We start from the raw sequence: 26,712 nt of genomic DNA on the forward strand, positions 1-26,712 counted from the left end.
ATTGTAGTTTGTACATATGCTTAGATAGGAATTATAGGAGACAATGTCTACCAAATGATGCTAAGGTATAAAAGATGGACCTTTGAAGCGTGATACCAATCAAAGTGCACCATTATACCATCCTTAGCACCATGGTTAGTTCTATATCACTTGGAAACATACTTTGAAAAGATACCACTTGTAAAAACTTGCTTGGAAATGAAAGTTATCTAATGATTTCATTTCATCATTCAACCTTACAACTAGCATACGCCACACAAGCATAGATGTTGAAATTCAAAACTTATGTCATGCAAGAAAACATATGAAATGCACCATACAAGTTCATAAGCTTGCTCCCCCTACTTGTGTGCTCGAAATTTTAGTTGATTCCTTTCCTTTGTCATACCTTTGATGTCTTTTCACCATCTTAGTACACTAATATATCTTTTGTTTTTTCTCCCCATGTACTAATATCTTTGTTGTTTCTCCCCCTATCACTTATATCTTTGTTTCTCTCCCCCTTTGTCATCAATGACCACAAAGGTTCAAAAAAATAGATAGGTTAATATTATCAATTTCAATCAATGGGGTGAGGATAATTTTCCCAAATTTAGTCCAATCTAGATTGTTTGCCAAAGATATTTAACTCGGTTTGATCCAAGGACAAGCTTCTTCACACCTCCAAATAAGGGTTATCTTGTACCATGTTGAGTTAAACACTTAGAGTTTATTTTCTAGATTAAACACTAGGTTTTCAAGCCCACAAACATGTCATATGCTATCACTAGATTAAGTCAAGCATAGAAGCAATAGTGATACCATATAAACATCAAATTCATTTGATTTCTATGAATGAGCCTAATAAACTAGAACCACTTGAAAGGTCCTAATGAGATTGAAAATGTGACTAGATGCACTAAACATGTCCTTAGCAAGGATGTATGTCATGCCAATCAACTTTTACCCTGAATAGCTCGAAGGAGAGGCATGTCATATTAGTGGGGGGTGCATCAACACATATTTGAGAAATCCAATATGTTCAACTCATTCCTTAGCTTGCAAAACCTTTTCTCATCCAATGGCTTGGTGAATATGTCAGCAAGTTGATCTTCGGTGCCTACACTCTCAATGCAAATGTCCCATTTTTGTTGGTGATCTCTTATGAAATGGTGGCGGACATCAATGTGCTTTGTTCTTGCATGTTGAACCGGATTGTTGGTTAGCTTGATTGCACTCTCATTGTCACATAGCAATGGCACTTTCTTGAATTTGATTCCAAAGTCACTCAAAGTGGCCTTCATCCAAAGTATTTGTGCACAACAACTACCGGCAGATATGTATTCGGCTTCAGCGGTTGATAATGCAACACTATTTTGCTTCTTTGATGATCATGAAACAAGTGATCTTCCTAATAATTGACATGTGCCCAAGGTGCTCTTCCTTTGAACCTTGCATCCCGCATAATCCGAGTTAGAGTAACCAACTAGCTCAAACTTTGCTCCTTTGGGATACCACAAACCAACATTTGGTGTATGCTTCAAGTACCTCAATATTCTCTTAGTAGCCTTCAAATGACTTTCTCTTGGTGAGGCTTGAAATCTTGCACACATCCATACACTAAACATGACATCCAGCCTTGATGCAGTCACAAAGAGTAGTCTTTCAATCATAGATCGATACAATTTTTGATCCACCATATTTCCACTTGCATCACTATCCAAGTTGCCATTTGTATCCATTGGTGTGCTAATGGCTTTACTATCATTCATGCCAAACTTCTTGATCATGTCCTTGATATACTTGCCTTGACTCACAAATGTACCATTATTCAATTGCTTAATTTGAAGACCAAGGAAGTAACTTAACTCTCCAATCATGGACATCTCAAACTCACTAGCCATCATCTTTCCAAACTCATCACAAAAGTCTTGATTTGTTGATCCAAATATGATGTCATCAACATAGATTTGCAACACAAATAAATCTTTTTCAATCTTCTTGATGAAAAGAGTGGTGTCAACCTTGCCCATCATGAACCCTTTAGAGAGTAGGAAGTCCCTCAATCTTTCATACCATGCTCTAGGTGCTTGCTTCAAGCCATACAATGCCTTCTTCAACTTGTACACATGGTTGGGCTTCTTGTCATCTTCAAAACCGGGAGGTTGCTCAACATATACTTCTTCATTGATGTAACCATTGAGAAATGCACTCTTAACATCCATTTGATAGAGCTTGATGTTGTGGGCACAAGCATAGGCTAGCAAGATTCTAATTGCTTCCAATCTAGCAACCGGGGCATATGTTTTTCCAAAGTCAAGACCTTCAACTTGTGTATAGCCTTGTGCTACCAATCTTGCTTTGTTCCTTACTACTATCCCCTCTTGATCTTGCTTGTTTCTAAAGACCCATTTGGTTCCAATCACATTGTGTCCCTTTGGTCTCTCTACTAATTCCCATACTTGATTTCTTGTGAAGTTATTCAATTCTTCATGCATAGCATTCACCCAATCAACATCCTTCAAAGCTTCATCTATCTTCTTTGGTTCAATGGATGACACAAATGAGAAATGCTCACAAAATGATGCCAATCTTGATCTAGTTTGCACACCTCTTGAAATATCACCAATGATAGTGTCTAATGGATGATCCCTTGCAACATTTGTTGGTTGGAGTATTGGAACTTGATTGCTTGCACTTGCTTGATCATTAGGTTGAGATGATGTACTAGCCACTTGATCTTGTTCATTTTCATGAGAGCCACTTGTACTAACTTGATTTGTATCATCTTGCACATTTGAGTTAGAGAGCACTTGCACTTGATCATCTTCATCATCATTCACTTGCCTAGGCCTCAATTCACCAATATCCATGTTCTTCATGGCATTTGAAAGTTGAATGCCTCTAACATCTTCCAAATTCTCATTCTCTACTTGTGAACCCTTGGTTTCATCAAATTCAACATCATGAACTTCCTCAAGAGTACCACTATCCAAATTCCAAACTCTATATGCTTTGCTTGTAGTGGAATAACCAAGTAGGAATCCTTCACCACATTTCTTGTCAAACTTGCCCAATCTAGTGCCATTCTTCAAGATATAACATTTGCAACGAAAAACCCAAAAATATGCAATGTTTGGCTTTCTACCATTCAAGAGCTCATATGGTGTCTTCTCTTTCAATCGGTGACAATAGAGGCAGTTGCTACAATAGCAAGTCGTGTTGATAGCTTTGGCCCAAAAAGATTGACTCACATTGTACTCACTAAGCATAGACCTTGCCATATCAATGAGTGTTCTATTCTTTCTCTCAACAAGGCCATTTGATTGAGGTGTGTACTTGGCCAAGAATTGATGTCTAATTCCAAATTCATCACACAACTCATCAATTCTAGTGTTCTTGAACTCACTACCATTGTCACTTCTAACTCTCTTGATGGTTGTTTTAAACACATTGTGAATGCCTTTGACAAATGATTTGAATGTTGCAAATACATCACTTTTGTCCACTAGAAAGAATACCCATGTGTATCTTGTGTAGTCATCCACTATTACAAAGCCATATTTGTTTCCACCGATACTAGTGTATTGTGTTGGCCCAAACAAATCCATGTGCAATAACTCAAATGCTTTGCTAGTGCTCATCATGCTTTTCTTAGGATGGGTGTTTCCAACTTGTTTGCCGGCTTGACAAGAGCTACAAAGCTTATCCTTTTCAAACACAACATCTTTCAAGCCTTTAACTAAGTCATGCTTAACCAATCTATTCAATTGTTTCATTCCAACATGACCAAGCCTTCTATGCCATAACCAACCCATGCTAGACTTAGTGAACAAGCATGTAGATAATCTAGCTTCACTAGCATTGAAATCAACCAAGTATAGATTCTCATATCTAAAACCTTTGAAGATAAAATTAGAGCCATCTACACTTATGATTTCTACATCATCTACCCCAAATATGCATTTGAATCCAAGATCACACAATTGTGCCACTAATAGCAAATTGAAATTCAAGCTCTCTACTAGCAATACATTGCATATGCTCATGTCATTTGATATTGCAATCTTACCAAGCTCTTTGACCTTGCCTTTGCCATTGTCACCAAATGTGATACTATCATAACCATCATTGACATTGGTGTTGATTGAGTTGAACATTCTTGCATCACCGGTCATGTGTTGACTGCATCCACTATCAAGAACCCAATGCCTTCCTCCGGCTTTGTAATTGACCTACAAAAGAATATCAATTCTTTTTAGGTACCCAAACTTGCTTGGGTCCTTGAAGGTTAGTCACTAAGCTCTTTGGTACCCAAATAACTTTCTTCTTTGAGCCCATCCATGGTTTACCAATGAACTTAGCCTTCACACCATTTGTACCCTTAGTAAGCATATAGCAAGTATCAAGCTTTATGAAGGATACATTAGCATTTTTGCTCTTGTTATTGCATTCTTACTCTTTATGACCCACTTGCTTGCAACTATTGCAAAACCAACTATTGTTCTTCACAAAACTAGTCTTGTGAGGAGCAAAGGCCGCCTTTCCTTTCTTGGGGGTATAGCCCAATCCCTCTTTGTAGAGAGAAGCTCTTTGGCTACCCAAGCACATAAGCAAGCGGTCCTCACCACCATAAGCCTTAGCTAAAGTGTGAGTGAGCTTAGTGACCTCCTTCTTGAGGTTCTCATTCTCAACCACTAGTGAGGCATCACAAGTGAGACCATCACTACTAGATGAGGTAGAAGTGGAAGTGCTACAAGAAGGGTTAGTAGGAGCAACAATGATAGACATAGATAGTGATTCATCAATTATATCACAAGTTAAACCTACATTGCAAGTTTCAACATGCTTCTTTTTATTTTGCTCATCAAGCAAAGAGGAATGAGCCTTTTCAAGCTTTTTGTGAGCTTTGCCAAGCTTCTCATTGGCTTCCTCTAGCCTCTCATAAGATGCATTTAGCTCATCAAAGGCTTGCTTAAGGGCTTTTAGTTCCTTACACAAGCTTTTGCATTCCCTTCTCTTGATGTCAAAGTGTTCTCTAGCATCCTCTAGCATGTCAAATAACTCATCTTTGGTGGGTTCATCATCACTATCACTATCATGGTTATTTTTATTTTTATTTTCATCATCATGTTCTTCATCGCTTTCATCATCACTAGTTTGTACCTTAGTGGCCTTAGCCATGAAGCACGATGAAGATTCGAAGAGAGAAGGCTTCTCATTAATAGCAATGCTTGCAAGAACCTTCTTCTTGGTGGTCTTGTTATCATCACTATCATCATCATCATCACTTGAGGAAGCATCACTATCCCAAGTGACTACATATGAACCACCCTTCTTCTTCTTGAATGCCATCTTGTCCTTCTTCTCTTTCTTTTCCTTCTTGTCCTTCTTCTTGTTCTTCTTGTTGTCATCATCATTGTCACTATTGTATGGGCATTGAGCAACAAGATGATCTTTGCTTCCACACTTGAAGCACCTTCTTGACTCTTCTTTGTTCATGGATGAAGACTTCTTTCTTCTAGCACGGTAGCCCTTCTTCACCATGAACTTGCCAAATCTCTTAACAAATAGAGCCATCTTCTCATCATCATCATCCCATGATTCATCTTCTTCACTTGATGTTTCTTGCTTAGCTTTGCCCTTGGATGATGTGGCCTTGAATGCCACACTCTTCTTCTTCTCATCTTTCTTCTCCTTTTCTTCCTTCTCATCTTCATCTCTATATGTATCATCGGTCATGATGTCTCCCAACACTTGGTTTGGTGTCATGGTGTCCAAACCACTCCTTACTAGAATAGTGACCAATGTACCAAATCTTGAAGGTAAGCATCTCAAGAACTTGTGGGAGAAGTCCTTGTCCTTCACCTCTTCTCCAAGTTCTTTGAGATCATTGATAAGCACTTGAAGCCTATGAAACATCTTCGACACACTCTCATCCTCCTTCATCTTGAAACTTGCAAACTTCTCCTTGAGAATGTAAGCCTTTGCACCTTTCACAGCTTGAGTGCCCTCAAATGATTCTTCCAACTTCTTCCATGCCTCATGAGCCATCTCAATATTCTTGATTTGCTCAAATGTTCCCTCATCAATTGCATCATGAATATCACTTAGAGCAATGTCATTGTTTTGGAGAAGCACTTCTTCGGCCGTGGTGGGATTCTCTGGATCACCAATCTCAATTTTGGTTTCTACCACCTTCCACACCTTTCTATTGATTGACTTGATGTGTGTGGTCATCTTTGACTTCCAATATGGATAATTTGCGCCATCAAATTGGGGTGGCTTCTTGGTGTTGTTGATTTGAGCTATTTTTACACCGAAGGTTGTTAAGCCTCAAATCATGGTGACCTTAGCTCTGATACCACTTGAAAGGTCCTAATGGCTAGAGGGGGTGAATAGCCTAATAAAAATTTCTACAACAACACTTAACAAAAAGGTTAGATAATTATGAGGCAAAGCAAGTGTTGCGCTAGCCTATTCAAAATGCAAGCCACCTACCACAATTCTAGTTTAGACAGTGTCTATTCACACAAAAGCTATGACACTACCCTATGTTAGTGTGCTCTCAAAGGCTAACTAAAGAGCCACACCAACCAAGCAAACAAGCTCTCACAACTAGCTACACTAAAGAGCTTGTCAACTAGTTTGCGGTAAAGTAAAGAGAGTGATCAAGAAGGTTATACCACCGTGTAGATGAAGAAACTAATCAATCACAAGGATGAATAACAATGAAGACCAATCACCTCAGAATCAATGATGAACACAATGATTTTTTACCGAGGTTCACTTGCTTGCCGGCAAGCTACTCCTCGTTGTGGCGATTCACTCACTTGGAGGTTCACGCGCTAATTGGCTTCACACGCCAAACCATCAATAGGGTGTCGCACAACCAACACAAGCTAAGGATCACACAAGCCATGGGCAATCCACTAGAGTACCTTTTGGCTCTCCGCCGGGGAAAGGTCAAGAACCCCTCACAATCACCATGATCGAAGCCAGAGACAATCACCACCCTTCGCTCAACGATCCTCACTGCTCCAAGCTGTCTAGGTGGCGGTAACCACCAAGAGTAACAAGCGAAACCCGCAGCGAAACACGAACACTAAGTGCCTCTAGATGCAAACACTCAAGCAATGCACTTGGATTCTCTCTCAATCTCACAAAGATGATGAATCAATGATGGAGATGAGTGGGAGGGCTTTGGCTAAGCTCACACGGTTGCTATGTCAATGAAAATGGCCAAGAGAGTGAGCTTGAACCAGCCATGGGGCTTAAATAGAAGCCCCCATGAAATAGAGCCGTTATACCCCTTCACTGGGTACAGCGTGGGGTGGTCGAACGCTCTGGTCCGATCGACCGGACGCTGGCCCTCAGCGTCCGGTCACGTGATTCACGCCACGTGTCCCCTGCTTCAAATACTGTTTGTCAGATTTCAACGGTCATCAGTTGACCGGACGCTCTGCTACAACTGACCGGACTCTAAGCCTCCAGCGTCCGGTCGTTTCTAGTAAGGTTCTAGAAACGTATTTTGCCGACCAAACTCGTCCGGTCATGCTTGACCGGACCCTGCCAGCGTCCGGTCAGACGACGTCTCCTCTGTGCGCCTCACGTCAGCATACGTTAGTACTGACCGAACGCACCCTACCAGCATCCAGTCGCAGTGCGACCCAGCGTCCGGTCATTTGACCGACGCCAGCGTCTTCGCTGTTACACCTGACCAGACGCACCAGTCCAACCGAGGCCAGAGTCCGGTCACTTCTAGTGACCTCTGTCTTTTCTGTTTAGGGCGCTGGTGGCACCGTCGGACTGTCCACACTCTACGGGCGGACACTCCATCGGTGGAGTTACTTACCCTTCCACCTAAACTTCACCACCCTTAATCAAATGTGCCAACCACCAAGTGTATCACCTTGTGCACATGTGTTAGCTTATTTTCACAAACATTTTCGAGGGTGTTAGCACTCCACTAGATCCTAAATGCATATGTAATGAGTTAGAGCATCTAGTGGCACTTTGATAACCGCATTCCGATACGAGTTTCACCCCTCTTAATAGTATGGCTATCAAATCTAAATGTGATCACACTCACTAAGTGTCTTGATCACCAAAACAAAATAGCTCCTATGGTTTATACCTTTGCCTTGAGATTTTTGTTTTTCTCTTTCTTCTTTCCAAGTCCAAGCACTTGATCATTACCATGGCATCGCCATCTTTATGTCATGATCTTCATTTGCTTCACCACTTGGAATGTGCTACCTATCTCATGATCACTTGATAAACTAGGTTAGCACTTAGGTTTTCATCAATTCACCAAAACCAAACTAGAGCTTTCACATGTTACTTTGGTCCGCATCCAGAGCAAGCAACCGACGACAAAGGGCGAGTGGTACCTCAAGTGCCCGTACAACATCAAGGTTATGATTTTTTATATTGTTGTGCTCGCTGTGTGTTGATTCATCTCTGATTTATGCCCTTTGTTTCGATTACAGGATGATGATAGTACCTGCCCATACATCCACTCTGTGAAGGGGTATATGGCCTTGGAAGCAGAGGAATGGAGGGTGCAGTCAGTGAAGGATGCAACTGGTGTTTGTTGCGTCGATTTGAAGGAAGAATTGGAACTGGTGAAGCAAACACTAGATAGTGTTGTAGCAAAGGTTTGGAAAATAAAGATGCTACATGTTGAGGTGATGCCTGCAGTGAAGCCTGAAGTCGACAACAAGAACATGCTTGCAGTGAAGCCTAAAGTCGACAACAAGAACATGCAGATTGTGCTTGATTCTTCTTTTCTAGCCGCTATCTTTGTAGGCTTTGTAGGTGTCATGATTGGTGTGGTTGTTGCTGGTATGTGGAAGTGAACAGCTGAAACAAATAGTGTAACTAAAAACGATTGCAGAATGTGAGTATGAAGCCTTAGAAGCATCAGAACGACGATTGCAGAATGTGAAGCATGCAACTGGTGACTGTTGTGCCGATTTGAAGGAAGAATTGCAACAGGTGAAGCAAACACTGGACAGTGTTGTTTGTGAGCTTTGGAAAATGAGGGTGCAACCTATTGAGCCAATGCCTGCATGGACAACTGAAGTGGACAAGAAGAACATGCAGATTGTGGTGGATTCTTCTGTGCTAGCGCCTATTTTTGTAGGATTTGTTGGTGTTTTGCTTGGTTTGCTTGTGGCTGCAATGTGGAAGTGAACTGATTGTAGCAATTTCTGTTAGGAAGGAGTGTGTGTGTATGTTTCCAGAATGTGTGTGTGTGGCTATATGTTTCTAGAATTGTAATGAAATGAACGTATGGTATGAATTGAAATGGGTGCCAAATTGAAATCTTGTATTATAACAGAAATATATGACCCAAATATATGCTGTATGTTTCTAGAATTGTAGGCCAAGCTGAAATGTATGACCCAAATATATGACCCAAATGGGTGTATGTATGACCCAGAATTGTATGACCCAAATATAGGACCCAAATGGTTGTATGTATATCTCAATGCCAAGTTGAAATGCAACACAACTTAAGGGAATAAGAATATATCAGAAATAACCATTTAGGCCATCACAAGTGAAGATAAGAAAATAAAACCAAATCTGCCATTTCATCGGCAATACCAAGTTCTCAGGTTTAGGTTCAAATGCCATTTAGGCCATTGCAGATCAGGTTCAAATGCCATTTAGGCCATTACAACGGGTTCAGGTCCAAAGGCCATATAGGCCATTCACACAAGCAAGTTCACAAATTAAGCTACAGGTTCAAATGCACTAAGGTGATAGGCCACAAAGGCCATTTACATCACAGACTCCTAAGTCACAAAATACATCCAAATCAAAAAATAAGATGCAGGTGGATTACTGCCCATCATTCAGCATATCCATCAGACCTCTAACAACCTTAGCAGGTGGACTGCAACATTTTTCATCAGTTTTTTCTTGACTGGTGTTTTCTTCTTCTTAGCTGTCTTCTTGTTCTTAGCTGAAGCTGACTTCTTCTTCTTCATTTGAGATGGTCTAGCTTCTTCTTCAGTCGGCCTCTTCCTGCACCATTAGTTCAAACAAATTATTTTTGATACCACTATTTAGTAGACAAATACAAAATGAAAATAGTACAAGTCTTACTTTTTATTCAATGCAGCAACAGTCTCACCATCAGGTCCCATCTCAGGTTCCTTGCATGTCTTGGCAAAGTGTCCAAAATCTCCACACCTTTGACATTTCACTTTCTTCTTTGTACTATTTTTTTCCAAGCAATCTCTTATCCTTACCACTTTAGGCCTGCCTAGTTTTCTTCCATGTAATGGTGGGAAAACTTTAAATCCCAGCTCAAAATGAGGCCACTAGGACCTGTCTAGCATAGGTTCCACTCTCTGTTCATATGCAGCTCTAAACTTTGCAACAGAGTAATACTCATGGACATAGTCAGAGATTTGGACTCCTCTGTTAGAGCAAATCCAAGCCAGGGCATGCTTGCAAGGCTTGCCAGTTATTTGCCATTCCCTGTAGGAACACTTGTGGTTTTCAAGATCCACTATGTGTCTTTTCTGGTTGTTCCAGTCATCTAATATTGTGACCTTTGCAATGCCATCATCACAGGTTGCAACCTTGACTACTTTCAAATTTTTGCTAATGGCATTGAGATCCTTGAGTACACCTGGGAGGATGCCATCCTCCCACTACCTTGCAATCTTCTTCCTAATGTACCTCTTCTCAATTATGAGCTCCCTCAGCCTATCACACAACTCATGGAGGTGAAGTCCCTTCAGCCTTTTAATCTGTGCATTGAAACTCTCTGACACATTGTTAGTTAGGTAATCACACTTGCTAAGCTCTGAGAAGGCACATCTGTACCAAATCCTAGAATGGTGTTCCTCAAGGTACTCAATTGCATTAGGAGCAAACTCAAAAATTTTCTTCATGTGCCACCTGAACATGCCTTCTGTGTAGCTCCTTGCAGTAGGATACAGATGGTCAGTGAACACATCACCTGAGTAGTGCTTCATGAAGTTTTGGTACAAGTGCTTCATGCACTCCCTGTTCTCAGCATGTGGGAAGATAGCTCCCATAGCTTTTTCTAGGCCTTTACAAGCATCTGAACAAATCACCAATCCTGGAGGGTCCCCAATAGCTCTGTGCAAATTCTGCATGAACCACTTCCAGTTATCTTTAGTCTCTGTGTCAAAAACACCATAGGTAATATGGTACAACCAATTATGGCCATCAACCCCAGTAGCTGAAACCAACTGCCCAAGATACCTCCCATTCAGACTACAAGCATCTAAACCAATAAATGGTCTGCAACCAACTAAGAACCCATCAATGCATGGCTTCAGAGCAACAAATATCCTTCTGAACCTTTTCTGTTCACCTATTGTCTCTAATTCTATTTCTACAATGCTACCAGGAGAACTTATTTCAACCTATGCAGCCCAATTGAATAAAAGTTGAAAACTTTCCTCATAAGATCCATGAATCTGGTCTAGAGCAACCTGCAAACCTGACCAAGCTTTGGAGTACTTCAACTTAATTCCATAGTCACCCTCCAATTTGTCTTTGGCATCTGTTGGGCCGTTATTTGGATTCTTTTTCACCCAGTCTGCTAGCCTGTCTGCACACCAGCCCTGACTTGCCATCTTTCCTTCTCTAAGCTTGGTGGTAGGACAATTGTGCTGTGTAGGAAGCACTTTTATCTGCACAAACATGTCAAACAGGTCATTGGCATGTCAAAAAAGGCCACAAATAGGTCATAAACAGTAGCAGTTGAACACATTACCTTTATTATTTTTTATCAAAAATAGTGGATGCATGTATGCGCCACGGACAACCCTCGGCAGCACAGTGAGCAAAGAACCTGGTCTTGTCTGTTTTGAGCCCAGCAAACTCAAAACCAGTCTTCACTACATGGTGCCTAATTGCTTTCCTGAATGCAATAATATCAGGAAACAGTGCCCCTTCACTATGTTTGGATTCTCAGGATCATGGAGTACATGCACCTCAAGAGGGTCTGCATCATCAACTTCATCATCAACAGCAAAAGCATTTTCATCAGATGGGTGAGCATCAATAGAATCATAAGCATTGTTAACTGGCTGTGCATTAGCAGCTTGCTGTGCATTAGCAACTGAAATATAGATTTGTCCATCATCAACTCCAACATATTATTTAGGATTATCAAATATATCAGACTCCCTCTTAGGCTCTACATCAACATCATCACCTTGTTCAGGCTCTAAATCAGTATCTGCTTCTAGATTGTTAGCAGCAGCAGTACTGGGTTCAGGAGCCTCTTGATTGTTAGCAGCAGTACTATTTGGTTCATCGACAATGGAAAAATCAATGTTGGGTATCTCAAATCTAACCTCAGGAGGAATTGTACATAAAGGCTGTAGGTCATCAAACTCAGCATTATTATCAAACAATCCCACTACAAGCTGACAACCCATCTCTTCCTTGTACATTTCAAAGACATCAACTATCTAAATTTCACTAATTAATCTAACATCCTCATGCAGCCTTTTATCAAAGAACCACACTGTGGGTAACTGGTTAGAGGACACATTAAATTCATTTGCAATACTTGACACCAATAGTTCAAGCGTTAAAGACCCAAACTCCACATCCCACTTAATCACAGTGCCTTTAGTGTATGATTTCCTACCATCTGAGTCTTTCGTAAAGAAACTGTGGACTTTAACCTCTACTGCGAACATACCATTCCTACCAACAATCAAATCGAGTCCCAAATTGAAGTGTAAATAGGCAAACACAAGTCAACTACACTATGTGCTCAAACTGATAACGGGGACGCACACACATTACTTGCTATTGCAGTCCTCCATCTCCGCCGTAGCACTACGGCGCAGAAGCAGGAAGACCTCGCCCGTCGTCTTCATGGGTCTTACATCTCCTCCGGTGGATGCACTGGCCACAGACGTGACACCACCAACCGCTGCCACCACCGTTGCAGCTCTGCAGGTCACCGTCACAGCTCCGCAGGTCTCTAGCGGTGGCTATAGTCTAGGGTTAGGGTTCTTAGGGAAAGGAAGAGGAAGACGGAGAGGAGCACGGGTGGGGGATGGAATGAACGGGAGAGAGGGCTGCGGCGGCTTGTAACACGCAAGCAAGGGCACCGATGTCCATACGAAAGTCATGTACGCCTTCCTCGACCTGATAGTGGGCTCGAGCTGTTCACATACATAGAAAATGGCTAGCACCAGCAACACCCAGAATTATAATGGCATGTTTCAGAATACCCGAATTGTATTGGCATTTCTCCAACTTCGAAGAATTGTAATGGCTTCGATCCAAAAAACCCAAGGGAAAAACCTTAACCCTCATCTCTCTCTCTCTCTCTCTCTCTCTCTCTCTCTCTCTCTCCCTAATCTCCTCTCTCAGACACACGTAGGGAAAGGGTGGGGGGCGGCGCCTGTGCCTGCCGAGCGCGTGGGGGCCGCGCCCGTGGCTCCAGCCTGTGGCAGCCCGCGTGAAAGAGTGGAGGGCGACAGCGGCATGCCTAGGCGCTCACGCAGGGAAAGACCGAAGGAGGGAGGAGCGGCCGCGTCCTCATGCCCGCTTGTGGTGTCAGCCAGTGGTCGGCGGCTTGCTCCCACGGCCTGCGTGATGGCTAGGCCTGCGCGGCGGCCGGGCCAGTTGGCCTGTGCGTGCCCCCATGCCCGGGCGGCTACGGCGGCGGCCGGCCTGCCAGGCCAGCACGCCTGCCCGTGGCCTGGGCTTGTGGCCGGGAGGACCGGCGGCGGCTGGCCAGGCTAGGGCCGCGGCGGGGACGGACAATCTGAGCGCGGCCGGGGCCGGACCGGCTCATGCCCACGCCCGTGGCAGCCGGCGGTCAGGGCGGTAGCCTGCAGGGCCAGGCTGCACGCGGCCGTGCGCCTGGGGCAGCCAAAGCTGCGGCAGTTGGGAAGGAGCTCCGCACGTGTGCCCTTCGTGCTCGACCTTCGTGCTCGCCCGTCGGCGGTCAGGGTGGCTGTGGCGGCGGCCTGTCAAGGCCTACTTGTCCGCGCCCGCAGCGACCGGGCGGCTCAGGTCTGCACACACATCTCCGGGACGGCGGCGAGGTACACATGTTCATCTCCGACGATGGACGGCGATGACGGCTGAGCCGCCTTCGTGTCACCGGGCGTTGCCGATGCGCGAACGACACAACAAGTAAAAACGTGCTCGTGTTCTTGTGTATATGCATGTTCAGAGCATAGTAGTACGATGAACAAGCATTAGTTGAACTGATTTCTGTAAACCTTTTTTCTTACCCTTAGCTCGGTAGAACTCATGCTGATAATTTGTTAGAAATCGTGTTCTTTCAGGGCCATGTTTAGTTGGGCCGATTCGGCGGCGGCAGATTCACTGTAGCTACCGGCGCTGATAATTTACAGTAGCGGTTTGTTTTTATTTGATAATGATTGTCCAATCGTTGATTAATTAGGCTCAAAACGTTCGTCTCGCAAGGTACAACTAAACTGTGCAATTAATTTTTGATTTCGTCAACATTTAGTACTCCATGCATGTACCGTAAGTTTGATGTGATGGGGAATCTTCTTTTTGTATAGTGTCAAAGTTGAGAATTTGATAGAACTAAACATGGTCCATCACACACAAGCACAAACAAGAGGGACACATGTGAACACAAAAGTGGAGAGGAAGAGGGAGTCACTTTTATGTATTTCACTTTTGCTTCTTCTTAGTTCTTACATCAGTTGAAAGTGATTCCCCTTTTATAGAGGAAGACACCGAATGATACAAAGTTGCTACAGTATTTGAACTCTCGCCTTCCTTCCTCCTCTCCATTTAATTGGCCACCATTCAAATTCTCTTGTTGACGCCTGTTCGCTGGTCGCTGATGTTGAAATTTAATTTATGCTGATGCTTATGGTGAAATATTGTGAGAGAAAAACACTGTTCTTTAAAAAAAAGTAGTTCTAAATAACCTCACGTGAACAGGATCGTTTCTTAGACTTTGATTCACAACATGTCCCACTCCCAGGGCCTGTTTAGTTGCACCTCAAAACGTCAAATTTTTCAAGATTCCTTATCACATCGAATCTTTGGACGCATGCATGAAGCATTAAATATAAATAAAAAATAAAACTAATTACACAGTTTAGACGAAATTCACGAGACGAATCTTTTAAGCCTAATTAGACTATGATTAGACACTAATTGCCAAATAACAACGAAAACGCTACAATAGCATTTTGTCAAAAATTTTGACATCCAAACTGGCCCCTAGTATAGTAGCAAAGACTTTGGAACTATGGAGTGCACCCAGACACGGTTTCCCAAAGGACAAGGAGTGTCATTGCATTTATTTTCCTCGCAAAGACTTGGCGATGGGTTTGCAGGTCTTTCTTCTCACCAGCCACCGGAAGCGGACGCCGGCTTGTGCCCAGCTAAATCCGACGAACTAGCTAGCTAGACTTTTATTTTTATTTTTTGAGAAAAAAAACTAGCTAGGCCTAGTTTAGTTCCCAATTTTTTTTGGCAAAACGCTACTGTAGCGTTTTCGTTGTTATTTGATCATTAGTGTCCAATCATAGTCTAATTAGGCTTAAAAGATTCGTCTCGTGGATTTCGTCTAAACTGTGTAATTAGTTTTATTTTTATTTATATTTAATACTTCGTACATGCGTCTAAAGATTCGATGTGATAGAGAATCTTGAAAAATTTGACGTTTTGGATGGGACTCAACCGGGCTCTAATTAGACGGCTGCGAGATCCCACTGGCCAGAGCACAAGTGTGTTGTCCATTTCGCTGCACTATTTTCCTGGGAAAAAGGAGTGCCAATTACGGAGACGGAGCAAAGGGGAGGAGCAGCTGCCGAGCTGGATATAGCTTGGTACAGGCGAGCAGCTAGGAGGAAGCTAGAGTTTAGAAGAATTGGTATACTTGGGCCTTGTCTAGATCACCTCCAAATTCTAAGTTTTTTTACTCTCTTTCCATCACATCAATTTTTAGCCGCTTGCATGGAGTATTAAATGTAGGTAAAAAAAATAACTAATTGCACAGTTTAGTTGGAAATCACGAGATGAATCTTTTGAGCTTAGTTGGTCCACGATTAGACAATATTTACCAAATAAGACGAAAATGCTACTATTCATCAGGTTGATATTTTTTGCAATCTAAACATGGCCTTGACAAGTTCAGAGAAAGGTTTCTCGATCTTAATTAGGTGGTGTTTGGATCCAGTGACTAAAATTTAGGAGGTGTGTTAGAAAAATATTACATGGGATGTTCGGATACTAATAAAAAACAAATTACATAATCCGTCAGTACTCTACGAGATGAATTTTTTAAGCCTAACTAATCCATCATTAGCATATGTTTACTGTAGCACCACATTGTCACATCATAGACTAATTAGGCTTAAAAGATTCATCTCGCAAATTAGTCGCAAACTATGCAATTAGTTTTGTAATTAGTCTATATTTAATACTTTATGCATGTGTCCAAATATTCGATAGGACAACGACTAAATTTTAGGAGGAGCAAGAAACACCATCTTAATTTGCTCTCGGATTCAAGTGGATCTGTGCTATCTTGTGCGCCAGGAATCAGAAGGTGCATATAAACATGGCCGATCCGTGGCTACAGTACGCAGCGAAGATCGTCAAAATCGGGCTCAAGATCAAGGAAGCCTAAACATCACTTTGTCAAGATCATGATTTCACCTTTTATGGGATGTTTTGCTAAAAAGTTCCCAGCACGATTATTACAACTTTTCATTCATCTGGAATTTTTTTTATTCTGTTAATTAGTAATTCAAACCATTTTTCGCAAAAAAAAAGTAATTCAAATCATATTGTAAAACATTTCGATAGAAGATTTTGATTCATATTTTAAGTCCTTTTAGAATGGAGGAAGTTTGAAGGAATTTCAACGAAACGCCAAATCTCTGTTTTGCTGACGCCAATGTGTGTTTGATACGGAGGAATTAACAAAGAACTTTCCATAGGAACGGTGACGAAGAAGCAGGTACTTTTGGAGGAAAACAAAGATGAGCTCCGAGTCAGTGGAATACTTTCCTATGGCCACTCGCTCTCTGAACATGCTTATTGCTAATCTAACCTTCACAGCGAGCCAACGTGTCGAGCTTTATCTGCAGACACAGAAGCCACTGTCGTCTCTAGTCTCTTGTGGCTCTTGCGCCATGCATTCTGCTGGCTTTAGCTACTTGCCACTCTCAGGGCCCATTTTATCCTAAATGAGCTCTTGATCAAGCAATGTGAGGTTAAGCAAAGGAGGAGATGACTCCATGACGAGCACTTAAGGCTTTATTTAGGTAGAACTTGCCTATTGCGGAAAATAAAGAGAAGATGGGAGAGATGTGTTCTGTACGCTTGGGTGGGCTTTCTCTCTCTAGTTTATACTGAAAAATGATGTTCTGAATTAGCCTATATTTTCTCAAGGATTTGATTAGTATAAAAAGTTAATATTGCAATCAAGTCCAAAGTTTCATATACTCTTTTCATTCCCGAATTCCAAACATGCGCCTTGACAATTTTCTGTGTTTTCTTTTTTTTATCCCTATATAGGTTTTCCATTCCTTTATTGATTATTCCAATCATGACTATGGCCTTGTTTAGTTGGCAATTTTTTTTGAGAAATAGTACGGTAGCACTTTCGTTGTTATTTGACAATTAGTGTCCAATCATAGTCTAATTAGGCTTAAAAGATTCGTCTCGTGAATTTCGTCTAAACTGTATAATTAGTTTTATTTTTTATTTATATTTAATGCTTCATATATGTGTCCAAAAATTCGATGTGACAAAGAATCTTAAAAAAGTTTTGTAAAATTTTGGGAACTAAACAGTACCTATATATATCGTAGATGTAAACTTGCCAATGGTCATTTGAAAAAGAGAGCTGCAAGTACAAGTGGCCCCGGCCCTGTGATGACACGACGCGGTTCTTCCTGGGGCGCACCCGTGACCGTGAGTTATCACTTCTGCCTGGGCCTCGTTTAGATTGACTCAAAATTTCTAAGTTTTTTCACTCTCTCCATTACATCAATTTTTGGACGCGTATATGGAGCATTAAATGTAGGTAAAAAAAAATAACTAATTGCACAGTTTGGTTGTAAATTACGAGACAAATCTTTTAAGCCTAGTTAGTCCATGATCGGACAAAGTTCGTCAAATACAAACGAAACATGCTACAGTGTCCAGATTGTAAAAATTTGCAATCTAAATAAGGCCCTGGTTTAGTTTGTGAATAGTTTTCCTACAAAATGCTACAGTCCCATCACATCGAATCTTGCGATACGTACATAGAGCATTAAATATAGACGAAAAAAAACTAATTACACAGTTTGGTTGAAAATTACGAGACGAACATTTTAAATCTAATTAGCCTATAATTAAACATTAATTATCAAATAAAAACGAAAATACTACCGTAACCAAAATTTCAACTTTCCACCCACTAAGCACGGGCTTTCCCTACCGGATCTTCTGTTTGTATGCTTGGCAAACAGCCTGTTCGCTTGTTGGTTTCAGCCAGCCCAAACCAGCCAGCCAACAGTGTTTTCCTCTCACAACAAACCAGTACCAGCCAGCCCAAACCAGCCCAAAAACCAACCAGCGAACAGACCGAAAATCGTGTGCTCTCTCGATGGCTCTTGCAGTCTTGCCACAGAAAATCGCACAAAAAAAAATCTCTGACTCCCTTCACATGTGCCCGGGCCCAGCAAAAACAGAGCAGAAGTCCGAGTAGTGAGCTTCCGCTCGGCTTCGTCCTCTCCCCACAGCAGACTCGCTGCCGTTTGCCGAGGGTGCAGAGGCTGGCCGGTCGGCCGGCCATTGCTCGATCTGCATAAGCTACTAGAAGGAAGCTCGAGGTGGGCAGACTTATTTGCTACTCTTGATTATTTGGCTGTACATTGGCGCAATAAGATGTGAAATGTTTCAAGAATCCAGTCAATCTGCTACTGCTTGATGCACGGCGGCGTTCTTGCAGGTTGCGCTTGCAGTCTTGTCCCTTGTGTGGCGGCAGGAAGGATGGCCGATCCGGTGGCGACCGTGGAGAAGATCGTCAAAATCGGGCTCAAGATCAAGGACGCCGTGGACACAGTGCGCCATAACCAGGAGGAATGCCAGGAGATCAGGAAGCGCGTGCTCAGATTCAGCGCTATCCTGTCGCAGCTGCAGCAGACGGGGGTGATGGAGGCTAGCCCTGCGATGAGCGGCGCCCTGGAGGATTTGGAGGAAAGCCTCCAGCACGCCCTCGAGCTCGTGACGGCGTGCCAGGAGACGAGCACCCTCCGGCGCCTCATCACGGCTGGGGATCTGTCCAAACAGCTGCGCCGGGTAAAAGATGACATCTTGAACAAAGTGATGCTGGCGTCCTTCGCCATCAACACCCACACCACTATTGTATTGCTTACTATCCAGGCTGGTGGGGATCCTCCGCGCCGGCAGCCAGAGGTACGGTACGCCTTCTTGTTCCTTTATTACTACTAGGAGATTTCTTAGAATTTGCAAAATCGTTCTTGAAACTTGGGATTTATAATTCAACAACTAATAAAGAAACAAACTGATGATTTCATTGCTTGTAAAGGCTCACCTGATGCTACTTTTCCTTCAAATCATTGTTGGGTCATCTGGTCTTCCCCAAAGAATTTATTTTATCAATTTGAGGTGATGACACTTGTGCTCTTATAAAAGCTCCCCTTTGACACCATAGTTGAATTATTTTCCATTTTCAGGATGCAGGACTGCCGACTGTATCACATAACACTAATTCAACTGAAAATGCTGGGTATGTCTGTTTGTGTCCTCACTGTCTTGATGTCTTGTTAAGTTGTTAGTGCAGATATTATTGCTTCCATTTTCAAAATAGAAACTGATGGTGTTAGGACAATATGGTGCAACAACTTCATTTTGTAGGAACTTTCAGTCCATTAATCTCCTTTTTGTGGCACTATAGCCCCTTCTTCTCTCCCTCTGTCTTTCTGTGCTCGGTGGTTACAGGGGCGGCATGGTGCCGTTTTGTGCATGCCGTGGCACAGCGCGGATCCATTTGGTGGGATTCCTGTGCTCTCCGGCATGGCCTTTGTCTCGAGTGCTCAGGGCGTGCCTGCGCACACGTCGGTGTTTCCCGACCTTCCATGGTGCTGCTCTTCTTCACCGACCTTGGAAGACGCTCCATGCACCACACCTGTTCGACGGATTGCCCAGGCCAAGTTTCGTCCGTTCAAGCTCAGGAACGCAAAGAGCTTGGCGACTGTCTCAACTCTGACTCGTGACGTCTTCGCGCTCCGCTCCATGGCCACCCTTGGCGTGGATTGGGGGCTGGCAGCGGTCCGGCGAAGAGGCGGCCGAGCTCCATGCGCTGGCTTCCGGAGCAATCCTGTGCTGGGGGCCTGCACGCGTGTGGGACCCACCAGCGCCTCCAGATTCTTCGCATGTGGGTCCGACCGTGTTCAATCCGCGTCTGGCTAAAGCTATACAGTAGTGTGCATGGCATGAACCAAGGTGGCAGTTGCGTGTCCTGCAGACAGTCAAAGATACGGTGCTTCTCCACGTCTACAAGCATGGGCCCACATGGACCTCAAGCACAAGCAAGTGGTGCGGTATCCAGCAAGCTTTTCCTTGGGTACTTTTAACAATAAATAATTTCACTTCCTGTTCTTCACTTGGGTGCAAACATAGAAGTGGCCAAGCTGCTCCTAGCGTTCGGGTTGACCTGCGATACCCGTCGATGATGGTCCTCAGATTCAATGTTGGGAGAAGTAGCGTCAATGTATTTAGTTCGGTGACGCTCAGTCAACATCTACGACTCGAGATCTCAAGTCCTCGCAGATACAAACCGATTAGATAGTCAAAGGGAGCGCCGACTATACATTGAGGATCCCCGATGTCTTCGCCGTGGCCATTTCTCTCTTACGGCCCGGCGCCCTCGGTGGAGATACCACCTATGTTTACTCGAGCAGAAGTGCAGTTTTCTGATCTCTAAATCATCATGTACCCTTGCAACCTTTGCTTAAGTCATCATGTTGACTCTTCTGAGGTATCTAGGCTGCTAGAAGTCTACTCTTTGGGATGGAGGATCTCAAATCTTTGTACTCTGTTTTAACGCTTTAATAATTTAAGTCCTTATAAAAAAACATAAGCATTCTGATATCCATTGTTTTATTTTGTTTATTTTTTATGAACATAAAATCTGTTTTTTGAATGTATGGCAACAGTGGCAGATCTGGCTTGAATGCCAAGAAAAACCATGCACTAACAGGAAGTGATGCCCACTTTGCTCCTTTAGTAGGTAAGATGGCATTTCTGTTAGCTTTGTTCCTTTAGTGGGTTTCAACAGGAACGATTTTTAATTTTTCTCTACATAAATATTCCAATTAACAATTTCCTTAGAAAAAGTTATGACCTATTCACAAGTTTGTAAATAGCTATTTGGAAGGTAAAATGTACAATGTTTAAAAAATCCATAGCAAAAGGTCCTGCTAATAGACATATAGAAAGTAAAATATAAGACAAGTAACCTTTCAATTAGAGTTTCTCCCTGTGTTTAACTTATTATTCTGGTTTATATTTATTTAGAATTTTTTTGTTTATACAGTTTATATGCTATAATTTATTTTGTGCTCATCAATGTCCAATAATCTTTAAGATTACGAATTCTACGACGTAGTTTATTTCTTAAGTTTGAAACTATATGTTTTTAGTAAAAGTTGGCACTTCCACAACACTATTCCCTCAGCTCCACCAATGCCACAAGAGTTCACTCTTTAGCATTGCACCAAAGAACATGTCGGTTCACTTATCAATCTGCTAGCCATGTCTACTTATCTTGCACATGAACATCCTACTATCCTCTCAATTAGCAAACCAAAGTTACAGTAACACACTCATCACACATAGAGATATATGGATCTTACAATCTTATATTCTTCATATATATAGTTCCATTCAAAGCATACTCGTCTGGCTGCAGGCCTTCTAGTTAGAATCTATAATTTACTTCTTTAATTTTATTCTTAATAGCTATCTAAGTATTTTACCACTGTTCTCCTTCAAACCGAATTTACTACCACTTCATTTTCATGTTTGCGTAACCTAAGTCCTAAACTATATGGTATTTGTTGTTTCCATGTCAGCCTTAAGAAGGTTCAGTATATCTGAGTTAAAGGCAGCAATAAATGGAGGAAACATTATTGGAGTAGGTGGCTCTTGTTATGTCTACATGGTATCTAATATGCTCGGTGTTCTCATTTTGTCTACAATTTCATCATGAGAATTTGACATTTATGGAAACCTAGACGTTCTAAGTGTTAGGTTAAATTAATTCAAGCATTTTATTTGGATTATTTGGAATCTATACATTCAATGGCGCGACTTTCATTTATCCTAAATATTGTTCAGCATCTTAAGAGTTAATTGGAAATGTTCTATAAGTTAAATAAACCATGAATGCTAAACGAGCCATAGTATATGTGACATTAGTTCTATTTTGTCCATTTAAACAAAGGGGAAACAATAGTTCAAATGTATTTCAAATTGGTATCTTCCTTTGAGATGTATGATAAGTTTCTACCCCATTGAACAAAATGGAGTTAGTTTGGTTGGCACATTGAAGTGTGAAATATAAGGCAGGATAGTGGGTGCATAGTCATTATTAATTTTGCACTAAGAAGCAAATGACAAAGGATTTATTAATAGTTTTTCTATAGCAATGAACTTAACACTCATTTGGTTGGATCCCAGAAGTTTGGCTTACCATGCTTCCTTGGTGCTACTGCTGGCATTTTGTTGCCAATATTTTCTCTGCGAGGTCATGGTGTGGTAATGAGCATATATAGAGAATTTGACTTGATAGGCCTATAAATACACATTTATAAAAAGTTAATAGACTTTATTAATATTTAGTAGTAGAAATTGTCTTAATGTCCAAAGCATGCATGCCTTTCAATAGCATAAAAATACAAAATCAATAAATAGAAATTAATTGTAATTGTTGATAAGATATATTCCTTTTACTTGTTGCAACACTACATGCGGGGTTCAACAAGTCTACATTTGAGGGTGTCTATACAACTATACAAGTAACGCAACCTAACAAGTAAATAATGTGACCTGGTGTCTATACATTTCAGGGTATACTAAATGACTGGAAATGTCGCCGCTATCAAGATGTTCAAAAGATCACATAAACTAGGTTGGGTGCGTACTTATGATCAACTTCTCCTAGCTTCGAAGCTTCAGCACAAAAATATAGTGAAAGTTTTAGGATATGGCCATGAAGTTGGATCTTCTTCTATGATAACGCGCCTGTTGAAATACAAAAACGGTCAAGTCAGAGAAAGGGAATATTTTTGGGTTGAAGAATACATGCCAAACGGAAGCTTGGCCAAGATTACCCATGGCAAGTTTTCACTCAAATATCAGCATAGTTTGTACCTCTTGGTCTTAACTTTGTCGAATACAACAACCTATAGTTGCTTGATGGTGCTATTTACATTTTTTTGCAGAGTCTCAAATTGATTGGCCGTCCCTCTGCAGAATATTTGAAGGGGTAGTCCAGGGAATACATTACCTACATAAACAGCACATTGTCCATATGGACCTGAAACCAGGCAACATCCTCTTGGATTCTGATATGAATCCTAGGATTATTGATTTTGAGTTATCTATAGTGCTGAAGGATGATGAGATCATCGAGGACTGCGTCATAGGAACATAGTAATGATATCAGTTCTTCCACACGAAATTTTCCACTGACCTGAGTACATTGCATGCTTGTGGGTTTTTTTTCCCTTCTTTTTTCCCATCATTTTTCTTTGCTGAGGCATTCCATTTTTTTGAACATATTCAGTGGATACATGGCTCCGGAATACATTCTACATGCTATTATATCAGTGAAAAAGGATGTGTTTGCTTTTGGCGCTATCCTTCTGCAGACCCTTAGCGCTATGAGCAGATCTGAACAACCTAATGGCCTCTTTTTATATGAATGGGTAAGTATTTAGACGTCTGCTTCTAAATTGTGGAGTTTCGAGCATATATAGATCCACAAAGCTAGTATAGGTAATGCATATCGTTTTATGTGACAGGACTTGGGAGGCTCTGGAAGTTGAACGAACAGATGACTTGTTTGATCGGTCATTGTTTGATGGATCTCAGCTAACGGAGATCAAAAGGTTCGTGGTGATAGGGCTGCTGTGTCTTCAGGATGACAGGGCAGACCGGCCCACGATGGCGGAAGTTCTTGAGATGCTAAATGGGAAGGAAGAGTTGCCGACGCCAAAGAAATCAGCCTACCACAAATCAGATGATGAAAGATCCGACTGATCATCATCAGACGGATCATTGAGCCTTGATGACATTTTAATTGGCCTGGCCCTGCCTACCGTTGCTAACTTGTAGTATGACATTGCTCTAACCTATACTCCCTCCGTACTGGTAATTCAAGTCATTTTGAACAAGGTTTGGGTCAAACATTGGGAATATAAATTATGAATAACTTTTAAGTTATTGAGTTTAGAAATGTGAAAATCATATGAATAGATTTGTCTTGAAAAGTACTTTCATAAAAATATACATATATCACTTGTTAGAATTTTAGGCAATTATCAGTAATAATTTAATCTAGAAAATAGCAATAATCAAAAGGTTTGTGATATCATGTATGTGCTTGTGTGATATTATCATGGACAAATATGTAGAGCGTACTAACAAATGCGATTGAAACCAAAAACCTTATGGGAATGGTTGGATTAACAGTAACATACCCAACGGCAGAGCTGGATGCACTCGAAGATATAGTGCCTATCGGTGTAGTTGTCCCGCTCGATGCAGTGCAAACGAGTAGCAATGTCAATGTCGATCACCGGAGACAAAGATCCTTAGTAGCGAGTAGTTGTGCCAGCAGCGACACTCCCCCCAAAACGTGAATTGCCGCCTTCCACCCGAGCAGGCGAACTCGTAGACGGCAGGCATTTCGGAGGCCTACTCTTCTAGGACTCGTGCGCGTAAGTACTGGGACGAAGAAACTTTGAGGCAGCAGAAGAGTGGTTGCTTGCCAGTGAACTTTTTGATTGACGGAAGGGGGCACTATTTAGTCACTTGCTGGTAAGCGAAAGGGCTTCAGGAGGAGATCAAGAGACAGGAGACGAGAGAGCTCTCGCCATCATTGTTCAGCGACAGTAACAGAGGAAACTCCCGTCATCAAATCACCTCCAATTAAAAACAGAAGAAACTCCCGTAATTATGCGACTTGATTGGCAAAATACGGCCCTATCCGTCTGCTCGCTCGCTGCCTGCCTCGCCTCACCACGGCCACGGCTCGGCTCGAGCCGGCTGGCGGCGGCGACGCGCGCACGCGTGGCACGTACCAGTGTCATTTTCTCAACTTCTCAATATAGGTGGACAATATCCAACCATATAAATTGAGTTACTATTCAATTAAAATTCCGTATGGTATTAAACCATAATCAGCATATTATTTATTACAAGCCATAGAGTTTATTCGATTTATTAAATATTATATGGGCCAAGCCCATAATATATCCAACGTCACTTTCCATTTTTTTGAAGGACTTTCCATTTTTTTTTTGGTAAAAATGAGAAGTCAACGTTATGCTTTGGGGACGGTCGCTGTCCAAAACGACTTGAATTACCAGCACGGAGGGAGTATATCTCATTATTGTGTATAACTCTGTCCATGCAGTGTGTTCTTTTTTTTTCCAAAAAGGCAGAATTTTATTAATTCACATTTATTACATCAAGTTGATACAATAATTGCGAACCCACTTTCAACCTCTAAAAAAGCACATAGCCTAAACCAAACAAAACAAAGAAACTGCTGGACACTCTAATTACTATCAATCCTAAGACTAATCGCTACCCATGTGTCTGGGAGAAAAACATCGTGACCATTTCCGGCAATTGTTGTGATGCCACAACGACCAAAGTCTGTAAAGTATGCTTCTGGAGGATAGCCCATGTAAAGAGTCAATGGATAACCAAACATACCACCTACATAGGAGAATAAGAATGTTTTTTCCAAACACCAAATCATTTCTCCATAGCCAAAACAACCAACAAGTAGTTGCCTCCCCAGTAGAACTAAAGGTATTGAAAATTCTCTCCAAACACCTGAAGCCAACTCCTAAACGTATGACAAATACTACAAGGTTGAGGAAGAACTAATGCAATGTTTATGCAGCCCTAAATCGCACTGGGCAAAACGACATTAAAAAAACATGCTTAATTGTCTCATTTTTTTTGGCAAAAGCAACACTTTTAATTGCCATGCCACTTTCATTTTGCTAAGTTATCCTTTGTTAGAATATGACGTATCGCAGGGCTCACCCGCACGTGCAAGGAGCAGAGAGGGCGGCGCGACTCCGATGACACGCGTGCCTACACAGTTCCTACATATTGGGGCAAGGGGGCACAGCAGGCTTCGACAGTGCGTACTGGCACAGGGTCACGTACGGCGTGTCTCGACAGCGGCAGCGGACAGTTGCTGGGCTGAGAAGAGGGAGGAGAGCGAGGGGAAGAAGATGGAGTTGGTCGTCGCCCTTGCTGGTGGAGGCTCAGCTGGCGGCACAGCGATGACAGGCCATGTGAGAGGATCTAGAAAACCTAAGGCTGTGATACCATTTTAGGAATGTGCAACTCAGTCTGTTGCAGTGGCCAAAGAGCCAAATATGAAGAAGTACAAAGTGCAGATAGCACCCTACACTACAGACTAATAAATACATGCACAATATG

At 42.0% G+C, this 26,712-nt stretch overlaps 2 protein-coding genes and 1 pseudogene across 5 annotated transcripts; 2 read left to right on the forward strand and 1 right to left on the reverse strand.

The window, feature by feature from the left end:
* Positions 1 to 9,857: 9,857 nt before the first annotated feature.
* On the reverse strand, positions 9,858 to 11,660 carry LOC136480902 (uncharacterized; annotated as a pseudogene).
* A 7,020-nt stretch (positions 11,661 to 18,680) lies between these two features.
* Positions 18,681 to 24,037, forward strand: LOC136484260 (uncharacterized). 4 transcript variants are annotated; one of them, XM_066481492.1, is made up of 8 exons: positions 18,681 to 18,827; positions 18,947 to 19,413; positions 19,695 to 19,747; positions 21,177 to 21,250; positions 22,095 to 22,183; positions 23,091 to 23,359; positions 23,466 to 23,676; positions 23,810 to 24,037. In XM_066481492.1, the coding sequence occupies exons 2-6, from the start codon at positions 18,988 to 18,990 to the stop codon at positions 23,145 to 23,147; spliced, it is 699 nt and encodes a 232-aa protein (XP_066337589.1). In that variant the 5' UTR covers positions 18,681 to 18,827; positions 18,947 to 18,987; the 3' UTR covers positions 23,148 to 23,359; positions 23,466 to 23,676; positions 23,810 to 24,037. The 4 variants fall into 4 exon arrangements, with proteins under 4 accessions (XP_066337589.1, XP_066337592.1, XP_066337590.1 ...); XM_066481495.1 differs by lacking the exons at positions 23,091 to 23,359; positions 23,466 to 23,676; positions 23,810 to 24,037 and adding an exon at positions 19,547 to 19,626 and having other exon boundaries at positions 22,095 to 22,182; XM_066481493.1 differs by lacking the exons at positions 23,091 to 23,359; positions 23,466 to 23,676; positions 23,810 to 24,037 and adding an exon at positions 19,547 to 19,626 and having other exon boundaries at positions 19,695 to 21,250; positions 22,095 to 22,165.
* Positions 23,555 to 24,285, forward strand: LOC136480903 (cysteine-rich receptor-like protein kinase 19). The gene is made up of 3 exons (XM_066478332.1): positions 23,555 to 23,676; positions 23,810 to 23,866; positions 24,048 to 24,285. Exons 1-3 carry the CDS (start codon positions 23,555 to 23,557, stop codon positions 24,283 to 24,285), a joined length of 417 nt encoding a protein of 138 aa, XP_066334429.1.
* The last annotated feature ends 2,427 nt before the right edge of the window (positions 24,286 to 26,712 follow it).

This window comes from Miscanthus floridulus, chromosome 9, assembly GCF_019320115.1.
Source record: "Miscanthus floridulus cultivar M001 chromosome 9, ASM1932011v1, whole genome shotgun sequence".
Taxonomy (NCBI): domain Eukaryota; kingdom Viridiplantae; phylum Streptophyta; class Magnoliopsida; order Poales; family Poaceae; genus Miscanthus; species Miscanthus floridulus.